The sequence below is a fragment of the Phaethon lepturus genome, unplaced genomic scaffold (assembly GCF_000687285.1).
Source record: "Phaethon lepturus isolate BGI_N335 unplaced genomic scaffold, ASM68728v1 scaffold4602, whole genome shotgun sequence".
NCBI classification, from domain to species: domain Eukaryota; kingdom Metazoa; phylum Chordata; class Aves; order Phaethontiformes; family Phaethontidae; genus Phaethon; species Phaethon lepturus.
The window spans coordinates 21,355-34,636 of NW_010525377.1; the positions used below are offsets into that span (position 1 = coordinate 21,355).

Sequence of the window (13,282 nt, forward strand, 5' to 3'; positions counted from 1 at the left end):
TGGGTATGTACATAAACATTTGTGTGGACAAACACGTTGTTTTATATTTTTATTCTGCCTCTGTTAATATTTTGGCAAGAACAAAATTAATAAGGTTTCCATCCTCAGAAGACTTTCTAAAAGATTTGATGTGGATCTGACAGTGAAATACAGTGATATACTGAACAGTAGCAGATGGTCAGTTGAAAAATAACTATCTCTATAATATGTATGCCTATAGTACCTACAGAATAACAATCTAATTGCAAAGAAAAGTGATGTGGAGTTCTTTGCATATACTTTTTAGTGATACTTACAAGCGGAAAAAAGTGTCTGGGTACTAAAAATACAATAATACTCTTTAAAAACCCTCTCCATTTTACGTTCTAGTAATAGTCTCATTTTAAAAGAAGAGGGGGAGCCAAGGGAAATTTCGTTCACATAAAGGAGTAGCTGCTTTCATCTTTTTATTATTTTGGGAAAATGTAATATTTGCATGAACATTTTAAATATTCATTGATGTATGTTAAGATCGTTTCCTTTTTAATTTGGGCTTTACATCTTCAGAGTGGGTAATAGCATTTTAAACTTAAATTTTCAGTGAAATTTTGGAAGAAGAAATATGACGTCTTGACATACTGTTTTCTTCTTTTGAAAAAACAAACATAACCCCAAAACACAATGTACACACACACCCCCCCTTTAGTTTTAGTCATTAGATATACTCCAGGAAGTGATCTCCATTTTTCTTCTAAAAGAAGTCAGCATGTTGCTATTGCTTCTTGTCTTAAAGGTTTTGTCCAATTTACCATTAAGTTTTGTAACACCATCACAGCAGACTCTTTACCACTTAAATGATAAAAGTTTCAATAGGCACTTTAGTGGAATTACGAAAAAGCTACCACTCTTCCACCGTGATGCCAGAAAGCTATCTTCTTTCTTAGTCAGGTCAGTAAACTGTACCTTGTAGGCCTGAGCTTGTCTCAGTGTAATTCCAGAGTAACAAAGTAAGAACAACAAAAAACTGTGTATATTACAGGATTTATCTTTCCTTCGCAGATCAAACCAAAACTGACAGTATGATAAATGTAGTAACTTGCTGGAACCAGTTGCTGTCCTTTATAATCAAAGGAATCCTGTCCTATTATAAAGCTTAGGTTTATCTTTTATATTTGTTGTTGGTTTACTTTTCTTTTTATTTCACTCTTGTAGTTGTACTTAAGTGACTTTGTCAGGGTTATAACTTTCTTCTTCTCCAAACATGTCTGCCAAGATCTTAAAGCGAGGTCCCCAGTCACTCAGATAATCATAATCCTGGTCTGCCTCTGTAGTAAGGGAGTCTATAGAGCTGAGAGACTCCGCAACAGATCCATTTCCTTCATAAGCATAGGTTGCCAAGGAGTCATAAGGGGGTGCAGCTGGATCTACATCATTTTCCTGCAGCCTTTGATTAATGAAATCTCTTATGTCTGTGTTATCTTCCACTGGTGGTCTTTGACGTGGAAAACGCAAGGTGTCTGGTTTTATGTCCCTGCGTATTTTATTATCTTCAATCACTTTAGGATTCCTCAGAGCACCTATGTCAAATGCCTGGGTGTCCTCTTCTCCACCTCCTTCATCATCATAATGGATAACATTATCTCTGATGTCTTCTTTAGAGGTCATCAGGGTGTCCTTTTTCTTCTGCCTCCGTAGTGCTACATACAGTACTACAATGACTGTAACGAGAAAAATACTGGAGTTAAGACATGCACAGAAATAATTTGGTACTCTGATGATATATCATTATATCTTTGAAAGGTGCAAGCAATCAAAGGGACTTTTTACCTTAGGAGATATGCTTCTACTATTCTTTTAAAAACAGCAGTGTTCTAGCCAATGAAAAGTCATTTGCTGTTCAATGTATTAGTCTAACTCCTTAGTGCTTGATGTGCTGCTGAAGGAAGTAACAATTAATTTTCCTACCGGCCTGCTTTGCAAACAAATAGAATTAGACAGGACTTCAGCTTTTTAGTTCTGAGAGACAGAGAGATGAGATTTAAAAAAAAAAAAATCTTCCATAACATAATAGAGAAAAATTCCCAAATTTCCACATTGTAGAGAAAAAAACCCACAGTATTAATGAGAAAAAAAATAATCTGGAATCGTTGAAATGGAGAAAAAAGTCATCCTACTTCAGCTTCTTATACAGCATACTTTGACCTCTTCAGGGATCTGCTTTAAAAAATCCCATGTGATATGGTTCTGGAGTGAAAAGGGGTCCAGGACAGCTGGTTGATTTTCAAGTAGCACTTCCTCCAAGGTCAACAGTGGTCCATCCTGATGAGCAGGAAATCAAAGGCAGCAGGAGGCTTGCATGGATGAATAAGGAGCTCCTAACTAAACTCAGAGATAAAAAAAGAGGCATATAAGAGGTGAAAACAGAGACAGATGAGCCAGGAGGAATATACGGTGACTGTCTGAACATGCAGGGATGCGGTCAGGAAAGTCAAAGCCCGTTTGCTGTTGAATTTTGTGAGGGACATGAATGGCAACAAGAAGGACTTGTACAAGTATGACAGCAGCAAAAGAAAAATGTGGGCCCACTGCTGAATGGGGCAGGGGACCTTTTGACAAAGGACACAGAAAAGGTCAACCTACTTAATGGCTTCTTTGTCTTTATTGGTAAGGTTGTCCTTCAGCAATCCCAGGTCCCTGAGACCAGAGGAAAACTCTGGAAGAAGAAAGACTTATCTTTGGTGGAAGAGGGTCAGGTTAAGGAACAGTTAAACAAACTGGACACACACAAGGACATAGGACCAGATGGGATGCATGCATGAGTGGTGAGGGAGATGACTGATGTCATTGTGAGGCCATTTGTGATAACTTTTGAGAGGTCATGGGCCTGGGACAAGTTTCTGAGGACTGGAGCAAGTATGATTACTATCTTCAAGAAAGGCAAGAAGGATGAGCTAGGGAACTACAGGCCAATCAGCCTCACATTGATCATGAGGAAAGTGATGGAGTAAATAATTCTGGAAAACTTTTTCAAAGCTATCAAGAACAGGAGGAGTATCAGGAGTAGTCTGCATGGATTTACGAAGGTGAAATTGTGCTTAACTCACCTGATAGCCGTCTACAATGAGGTGACTGGTGCTTGAAGGGAGAAAAGTGCATTATTTTTATCCTAACCTTAGGAAAGCTTTTGATGCTGTCTCCCACAACAACCTTCTCAGAAAAACTGAGAAAGTATGGACTGGAAAAGTAGATGGTGAGGTGGATTGGAAAGCTGGACAAACTGCCAGGCTGTAAGGGTTGTGATCAACATCCCAAAGACCAGATGGGGGCCAGTCACTAATGATGTACCCCAGGGGTTGATATTGGGACCAGTTTTGTTTAACATCTTCATAAATTACCTGGATCATGGGATTGAGTGCGCCCTCAGCAAGTTTGCAGGTGATACAAAACAAGGGTTGTACCACCATTCAAAGGGTCCTTACCAGGCTGCGGGAATGGGCCAATGGGACTCCCATGAAGTCCAACAAAGGGAAATGCCAAGTCCTGCACATGGAGAAGAATAACCGCATGCTGTAGATGCTGTTGTCTGACTGGCCAGAAAGCAGTTTGATAGCAAAGGACCTAGGGTCCTGGTGGACAACAGTTCACCATGAGCCAGCAATGTGCCTTTGTGGGAAAGAAGGCCAAGAGCATTTGAGGCTGCATTAGGAAGAGCATTGTCAGCAGGTCTAGGGAGATTATTATTCACTTCTGTTCAGTCCTGGTCAGACACACTTGGAGTTCTGGCCTCTTCGGTACAAGACAGGCATGGCCTTCCTGGAGTGAGTTCAGTGCAGAGCTACAAATATGATTAAGGGGCTGGAACATATGCCATATGAGGAGAAGTTGAAAGAGATGGGACTGTTTAGCCTGGAGAAGTCTCATGAGGATCTTACAAATGTGTAGAAATACCTGATGGATGGAAGTAAAGAAGATGGAGCCAGACTTTTCTTAGAAGTGCCTAGTGACAGGACAAGAGGCAATGGGCACTAACTGAAATGCAGACAATTCAACTAAAAAGTAAGAAAAAAGCTTCTTTACTGTCAGAATGGTCAAGCATTGGATCATGTTGGCCAGAAAATTTGTGGTGTGTCCAACCTTGGAGATTTTCAAGACCCAACTGGATTTGTCCCTGCTGTAAGCAGGGAGGTTGCACCAGATGATCTTCAGAGGTGCGTTCCAAATGTGACTTTGTGATTCTATGTAATATAAAATGTTACAGATTAGGTTTATTCCAAATGGCAACTCAATAGCAATCAGCTTGTGGTGGGTTTTTTTCCAAAATTTTGTCTTTGGAGATATATTTCTTTGAATACAAAATCTGCTTGTAGTAAACTAATCTTTTTGTTATTTTTAATTCCCTAACTGGTTTTGGTAGAAATGCCAGTTTTTAAAGTGCTGTTGTTGAAGTCACTCAATAATGAATACAGGAGCTGCAATGATTATAATCTGGTAATATGTTGACTGACTTTTGCGTAGAAATGAATTTGACAAAAATGACTTCAACTATGATTTTAATGACCCTGTGTCAGGCTAGGTTCACAGTAAGAAATGAAAATCCAAAACCAGTTTTTAAATTGATCAATGGAATAGTAAGGAGAAATTTTGGATATAACATAAATGCCATTCTCAGGTTACACACAGTACTGGAGATCTCATTACTTAACAATAGTTTTTATGGGTAATATTTCCAGGCTGATTGGAATGAAGGGACTTGTCAAAAGAGCAAAACCTCTCTTCCAAACATAATCTCAGTAATTCAGTCTGGCGTTCTGTACAAAGCAGGAATTAAAATATCTTCATTAGTTTTGTATATGAAGAGAATCAATCAGCAGCAGATCTGGTAAGGATTTCTCTGCCATTGTTATTTTTGATTGAATATGCTGGGGTTTTTAAATAAAAAATGTGTTTATTTCAAGAAACCATTAGGGAAACATGAACACAGTTCTGTTGAAGGCCTCCATGATCACCTAGAAAATTCTGGGGAAATTCAGACTTCAGGTATTCCCGCTTCCCGTGCCATTGTAAATGATCTCCGTACAAAGAGCACCAAGCATAGTTCACATTGTCCAGATTACTGGGCACAAAGGTGGCGACTTCAAAAACTTTGCTACAGCGATGTGTTTAGGGCTTCTAGGCACTTTGCTCTGTAAGAGAGAGGTTAGATACCTGGGAGTGCTGCCTTAAGACAGAGCTCTAATTGACTTATCTCTTCACATGAAAATAAGTTAAAGCTTTTTTCAGTAATGGAATTTGTTCCCCCCTGGCTGCTTTTATCTAGGAAAGCCTTAAAAGTAAAAAAGTAGTCCCAAGGAATTGTGGTAAAGGAGACAACATTCTTCTTCCTTCCAAAAAACTGACAGATTTGGTTTTGTTTTCTTTTGTTTTGTTTTTTAAATTCTTCAGAATGGGTGTATTTGTTATTAACTCCTATTTCATGGGAAGTATGACCATTTGCCATTCTCATTCTGATTTGAAACAACATTTTTCTCACAGCATAGAATTTTTACACTGAACAGAAATTTTGGCTTTTACCCACTGCTACTCAGAAGCTATTTATGTAACTGTGAGCCTATAGTAATTTACTCAAATAGTAAATTATTATAATATCCAAATGCAAAGAGGTATCTATATGTTATATTCTGTGTCTGCAGTAATTTTTACCTATTCATTAGACCTACATAAGGAGTAGCATGAGATCTAGGAAGCCCACTAATATCAAGAAAAAGCATAGGCTAACATCTGTAAGAATCAGTCTGCTTTCTGCAGCGCATATTGTTCTTGTGTAAGCTACAAAGTTAGTTTTATTTCATTATGAGTTCATTAAGTCTATGTTGTAAGTAGGATGCACATGGTATTGACTGCTTTGGGCATGCTGTAAGTAATGCAATATTTAAATATAATGTAGATCAAATGACAATGACATCTTATGGAATCCACACCTGCCTGAAATTAAAATGTTTCTGTAAAGTTTTACATAGATCTAGACTGTCAAAGTCTACTTTACCATTATTTTCTCCACCCTCATTTCTTTGTTCTCCTTTTGCTCAAGTTGGTAAAAAGAATTAAAAGAAGGCCCTTACTAAGTCCTTACTGTTGTTACTGTCAGTAGGACTTGTCTACCTTAGTAATAATCTAAAAATACTAATTCTTCAAGAAACTTATTTAAACCAAACTGTTTCAGAGAAAAAAAATATGGTTTGGATACCACTGAAAGTTGGTTCTTTTCATGTAATAAGAAAACTGTAGGTGTTAACAGATTCACGAACATGGTCAGTGCTTTGGGATCCTTTCCTAGAAATGTAGAAGCATAAAAGTTCTCATAAACCGACACAAATTTTCAATGGCTTTTGTTAAGCAATAAATAAAACTAGTAACCACATAAATTAATTCACAGGTCAATAATCAGAGTAATGCACTACACATGATTTCATGAAAACTAACCTAGAAGTATAACAATACACAACAAGATTGCAATCAGCGCTCCTGTGCTGAGGCCTACTGGTAAGAAGATTGCTTCCACATTGCAGGACAGGATGGTACCATCAGAATCACATCTGCAAACACGGATAGTCATTGTGTTTGTGCTGCTTTGGACAGGATAACTGCTATCTTCTATTATTACTGGAAGAAAGTACAGCTCTTGCTGCCTTCTGCTGTAACCATTTCTCCTGGTTTCAATGCCAGCTGTGTTGTCTGTAAAACATGATACAGTCATTACAGGATTTTTATTGTTTACTTCAGTTCACCATTGTAGTTTGTGTCACTTTTAGTAATAGGCAGCTATTCCATTTTTGGAATTCAGTGAATGACATGCTTAATGTAACTGCCTTGTTTTATCATCACAGAAGGTATCGCATTGTGACTGGTACAGCCAGTTTTTGCAGTGCATTAAATAATATTCAATGTCTTCTAAACTTGTTAGCTTGACAGCTAAAATTTCAAAGAAGATATAAATAATAATTTAAAAAAAACCATTACGAGTATTAGATTAGGAAGGTTTTTCAGCTTTTCTTTTCTCCTTATATCCTTATATTCCAAGCCTGTGTTCCAAAGGACTTTGATTGCACATGGATTTAGAATCAAGTTGCTATTAATTAATTTCCCTTTAAAATGGAAAGTAATATACCTAGACAAAATGCAAAACTTCCCTTCAACTTTCCTGCTCCATTAAAAATAAGTACAGAAATGAACTGAGTACTTTACAATCAGTACATTTTCCATCAATTAGTCATGAATGTGTCCAGAACTCCTAGAATTTCCATTTTGTCATTTCTTCCCAGTAGGTATTCGGTTATTACTGTTTTTCTTGAATCAAACAGAGTAGGAAGGAAATGATGAGCAGATTAAAAGAATTACATTGAAAGCAAAAGCAAAATGAAATTAGCAGGAAATTAATTAGCTGATAGATCTGAATGAAGGTAGCCTGCAACAGTCACTCTTGCCATCTCACCGATGATGTACTTTACTGTATATTTAGAAGAGGTCACTTGCTGTCCATGTTATGACTTTCATCCCTCCTTGGAGTTTTGTCACTAGGTAGAAGGATTAAGGGCTCTGAATTCAACACTCAAATACTTGTGTGCAGTTCTGATTAAGGACAATAAGAAGGAACCCTAAATATCTAAAATCAGATATGTTGTGATCAGACACCATTGAGAAAACTCTTGACTAACAAAATGTTTATTTCAGAAGTCCTCTTTTTATCAAACTCAAACATTGCACATGGACAGGTCAAGTTCAATGACATTTAGTTTTGGAAAAAAAAAAAAGTCTTAAAATTGTTTGAATCAAACCAACTTCCATATTCAGCTTGTTCTTTCTATAATTAATCATCTGTACTATATAAAGAGTTTCAGATCTAATTTGAAGTCTTCCAGCTTACTCTTATTTCTATTCTTATTTCTGTTTCTATTAATAGAATTATTTCTATTATTTTTTTTCTTTTAATTGCAATGTTGAAGATCACTGTAATACATGTTACAATGCAACCAAATGGCTTTGCATTCTCCTTTGAGAGGAATCAAACACATTGAGCTCTTAAGTCTTTGAACAATTTTTGTTGTTCTTCTACGAACCTTTTCAACTGTTCAAGGGCCTTTTGAAAGTATGGACACAGGCATGTGTTTGAACTCTACACAGAGCAGCCTGGAGCTGCAACCGGAGGCTGAGACAGCTTCTGGTTCTTCAGTCTGTTGGCAACAATTTCATTTTCAGGACGTGTGTAACAGTCTGGAGAGAAGGAAAATTCTCTCTCTCACATGAGCAACGGAGTGTGATTAGTAGGGAAGCAGCCCTCTAGAAAGCAGAGTGAGGCCCACAAAGTGGAAAGAGGAAGGTGGACGGTTCAGCTGTAAGCACTACAGCTCTGCCAGGGCCTCTCACTTCTATTCACAGCTGGTGGATTCAGCACTGCTGAAGGCATAGTCTGGAAACATAACATTTGCCTGGGTTTATATTTATAGAGACTCCAAAGAGCAACCTTGAGCTTCTGCCTTGCTTCTGTCCTCATTAAATTGACACACCTGAGAGAGGGGATGCCATCCAAAGGGACCTGGACAAGTTTGAGAAGTGGGCCTGTGTGAACCTCATGAGGTTCAACAAAGCCATGTGCAGGGTCCTGCACCTGGGTTGGGGCAACCCCCAATATCAATACAGGCTGGGGGCTGAAAGGATTGAGAGCAGCTCTGCTGAGAGGACTTGGGGGTACTGGTAGATGAAAAGCTGGGCATGTGCTGGCAATGTGTGGTCACAACCCAGAAGGCCAAACATATCCTGGGCTGCACCCAAAGCAGCGTGGCCAGCAGGTTGAGGGAGGTGATTCTGCTACTCTACTCTGCTCTGGTGAGACCCGACCTGGAGTCCTGCGTCCAGCTCTGGAGCCCTCAGCACAGGAAAGACATGGACCTGTTGGAGCAGGTCCAGGGAGGGCCTCAAAAATGTTCAGAGGGGTGGAGCACATCTCCTATGAATAAAGGCTGAGAGAGTTGGGGCTGTTCAGACTGGAGAAGAGAAGGGTCTGGAGACATCTTCTTGCAGCCTTCGGGTACTTATGGGGGGCTTCTAAGAAAGATGGGGACAGACTTTTTAGCAGGGCCTCTAGTGACAGGACAAGGGCTAATGGTTTTAAACTAAAAGAGGGCAGTTTTAGTCTAGACATAAGGAATAAATTTTTCCCAATGAGGGTGGTGAAACACTGGCAGTCTGCCCGGAGAGGTGGTAGATGCCCCATCCCTGGCAACATTCAAGGTCAGGTTGGACGGGGCTCTGAGCAACCTGGTCTAGTTGAAGATGACCCTGCTCCTTGCAGGGGGTTTGCACTCGATGTCCTTAAAAGGTCCCTTCCAACCCAAACTATTTTATGATTCTCTATTCTGAAGAAGTATGGAACCTGGAAAAGTGTATTCTGCTGGGTGCACTGCAAATATATTATACCTGCTGTAGTATCACAACTCTCATGATTTTTAGCTGTATAGAATAACACTGGTTATTTGGCTTGTTCATGTGTTTAAAAATGTTAACTGACACATTTACTTGTAAAAGCATTAATTGTAACACAGTGAACAAGATTATTTCCTCAACAAAAGAAATCAAAATTCCTTTCATAAAGTACCTTCTTGGTATGAACATAATCGCTAACTCAAAAGATAATGGTATTTATTTTTTGAAAAAGTTTCTGTAAGGAAAATAAGGTTGTGTCATTATATCTCTAAACTGTGCACAGAACAGACCTTCAACCTTTCTGGCAAACAAAAAGTAGAAGATATTGAAAATATTGTACAGAGTTTATGTTTGGACAGATTTTTCTAATATCTCTGTGAAACAACAAAAATGAAAAATTCTTTTATAGTTGGAAAATATTCCACAAAAGTTTTTTTTCCATCTTCCTTATACTTTAATAAATAGTGTACTACTTTTTTAGTAAGTGTTATGAAATGCTTTTAAGAGTGTGTATATAGGTACATACACACATAAACATTTATGCATGAAAAATTCTGTGTCTTGGTGGTTTTTATTTCTATTGTTTATGGGAATATTGCATTTGTTTTTATACAGTAGATAAAGTTTGCTAACAAACTACTGAGATCCAAAGTCATCTTGGTGTCATTATTACTGGTATTAATTGGGAAATTTAATTATCTAATAATATTTGAATGATTTCCTCACCAAACTCATATGATAAACACACTTCACAGAAGCTGTAAATAAGAAGGGTCATTGAGTTTAATTACTGTATAGCTTTTTTAAGTTTAAAGATTCTTTTGAGGAATTAAGTAAGTTAAAATTACCTGAGAAGTACTGGAAGACTTGTATTTAAAACAGTAGTTTGTAATTATTTGAAAAAATTAAATCTTGGTGGATATTTTAGTAAATAGACAGAAAAAAAGAAATCAAATCTTGTTCTTTAAAGAAATCTTGACCAAACCAGCAAAGGTATTTAGAAATACACAGCAGTTGTGTTATAAGACTACATAATTATGAAGATAGTACCCATACGGGACTTCAAATGTGTTGAAAAGTGAAAAGATGAAAGTCATTCATGTAAACTATGAGGAAACTCTAAAAAGGTATATTTTCCTTCTTCTGTTAAGATACAGAGAACGTTTTTTTTCTTTTTAATTATAAACATTAGCAAAGCTCATCACGCTGCATTTTCCAAGGAAATACAACCAACAGCTAGGAAGGGAACAGAAATTAACAGAAACTACAGTACAGCATTAAGGGGAAACAAACTTAAGCGTTATCCAAAACTGTACATCTAGTGGGACATAGATGTAAAGTATTTAAATCTTGCTTGGCATAATTATAGTTAGATACTGAAATCACAGAATCACAGAGTTACGGAATCATTAAGGTTGGAAAAGACTTTTAAGATCATCAAGTCCAACCATTAATGCAACACCACCATGCCCACTAAACCATGTCCTGAAGTGCCACATCTACACGTTTTTTGAACACTTCCAGTGGTGGTGACTCCACCACTTCCCTGGGCAGCCTGTTCCAATGTTTGACCACTCTATCCATAAAGAAATTTTTCCTGATATCTAGTCTAAACCTCCCCTGGCTCAGCTTGAGGCCATTTCCTCTTGTTCTACCGCTAGCTACTTGGTAGAAGAGACCAACGCCCACCTTGCCACAACACCCTTTCAGGTAGTTGTAGAGAGCGATAAGGTCTCCCCTCAGCCTCCTCTTCTCCAGACTAAACAACCCCAGTTCCCTCAGTCGTTCCTCATAAGACTTGTGCTCCAGACCCCTCACCAGCTTCGCTGCCCTTCTCTGGACACCCTCGAGCACCTCAACGTCCTTCTTGTAGTGAGAGGCCCAAAACTGAACACAGGATTCGAGGTGCGGCCTCACCAGTGCCGAGTACAGGGGCACGATCACTTCCCTACTCCTGCTGGCCACACTATTTCTGATACAGGCCAGGACGCTGTTGGCCTTCTTGGCCACCTGGGCACACTGCCGGCTCATATTGAGCGGGCGGTCAAGCAGCACCCCCAGGTCCTTTTCCACCGGGCAGCTCTCCAGTCACTCCTCCCCAAGCCTGTAGCGGTACATGGGGTTGTTGTGACCCAAGTGCAGGACCCGGCACTTGGCCTTATTAAACCTCATACAGTTGACCTCTGCTCATCGATCCAGCCTGTCCAGATCCCTCTGCAGAGCCCTCCTACCCTCCAGCAGATCAACACTCCCACCCAACTTGGTGTCATCTGCAAACTTACTGAGGGAGCACTCGATCCCCTCATCTAGATCATCAGTAAAGATATTAAACAAGACTGTCTCCAAAACGAAGACACAACATTTTTAAATATTAGTAGCTGTTAAAACCAAACTGTTTAGACTAGGCACTTCTGGAGAAGAGTAATGACCTACTCTATCAAGAATAGAAGTAAGGGGACTTGAATCCATTGTAAGGTTGTCCTTCATGTTCATTGAGCTGTCTGTCTCAAGAAAACTATTTGAATGGCCTCTGATAAAATGCTGATCTGCATATTTTTGTTTCATAAGATACTATTATTCATGTCTGCAATACTATGAATTATTATGGTTTCATAATAGACTGTATTTACAAATCATTAAGTGAAATTCTTTGCTCATCTATAAAATATATATAATACATGTTTTGTACACAATGTATGTAATGTACATAATAAGATAAAAGTCACTAATAAGTTTGTGAATAAGCCATTTTTGTCTTGTAATCCTTACAGGGGAGCTATATAAAAAGAGAAAATAAGCAGTTTATTTTTCTGCTGTTTCAGATTTGTTTCTTCCCGAACATTCTTAATGATAAAGGTCTTCATGATTAAGAGTTATGCTTATTTTGTTGGCTTCAGTTTTGTATCATTCAACAATTGACAAGAGTGCATGGCTTCAAAAATAACGTGGGTCATATATTTAAATTGTTTTATAAAATGCTAAATAAATGGCCTCTGAAACTTTTTTATTCTGTGTGTTATCTATTTCTAGCCCTTTTTAGGGCTTGGGTTACTTAATTCTCAAGAAAGAAACCTTTTACATCATACTCAGTGTCATCTCAAATTTAAATTAAAAATAATGATGAATATAGTTAATAACATTTTTAAAATTAAGAATTAAATAGTTTTTCTTAAAAGTAATGCTTATAACCTATATCGTTAAATAGGTAAAGGAATGTTACTGAACTTCCTTTGAACTTTAGATGTTCTTTCTTTGCAGAGTAATATAAACCCTTTTTTATTAAAAGTTTATCATATCACAGTTCTTTAAAGATTACTTAATAGCTGATAAACTCATTGTTAATTTTTTTCCTTATGTGATTAACTAGTGGTGAAAATTTACTACATTTCATTGTGGTGTTTTAGCTGAGTCTGTTCACAAGACTGCATGCTTGAAGATGTTTACAATAGAAAAAAAATCAATTTTTTTGTCTTGAGTTGTTCTTTGCCATTTATCGAAAGCATTCAAGTGAAAAAGAAAACAAAGATTATCAGTTATGACAAAAATTGGGGGAATATCAGAGATGTTAATTACATAAATCTACAAATCATTAAGAGTGTTGTGGGATGTTATATTCCAGCAGCACTGTCCATATTTAGAACTAATTCTTCTGCAGGACTATGCATCCCCCAGAAAATACAACAGCTGGGTACTTTGAAAACAGTTAGCAAAGTAACAATATTTAAAGAAGGCAGTAATAATGCCCTGTTTAAAGGTATACCTGCATTGGCATATGAATTCTTCCTGAGATACTGAATGATAAAAGGAAGAAAATAAAACTGTAGGG

General features: G+C 37.8%; 1 protein-coding gene across 1 annotated transcript in view; it reads right to left on the reverse strand.

Annotated features, from left to right (window-relative positions):
• Positions 1–543: 543 nt before the first annotated feature.
• LOC104617403 (cadherin-12) overlaps positions 544–13,282 on the reverse strand; it is a gene marked incomplete at its 5' end in the record, with an annotated part of 22,813 nt that continues 10,074 nt past the window's right edge. The window contains 2 exons of the mRNA XM_010282718.1: positions 544–1,697; positions 6,460–6,711. Of these exons, the coding sequence (XP_010281020.1) occupies positions 1,198–1,697; positions 6,460–6,711 (752 nt within the window). The remainder of the gene's footprint in view (positions 1,698–6,459; positions 6,712–13,282) is intronic.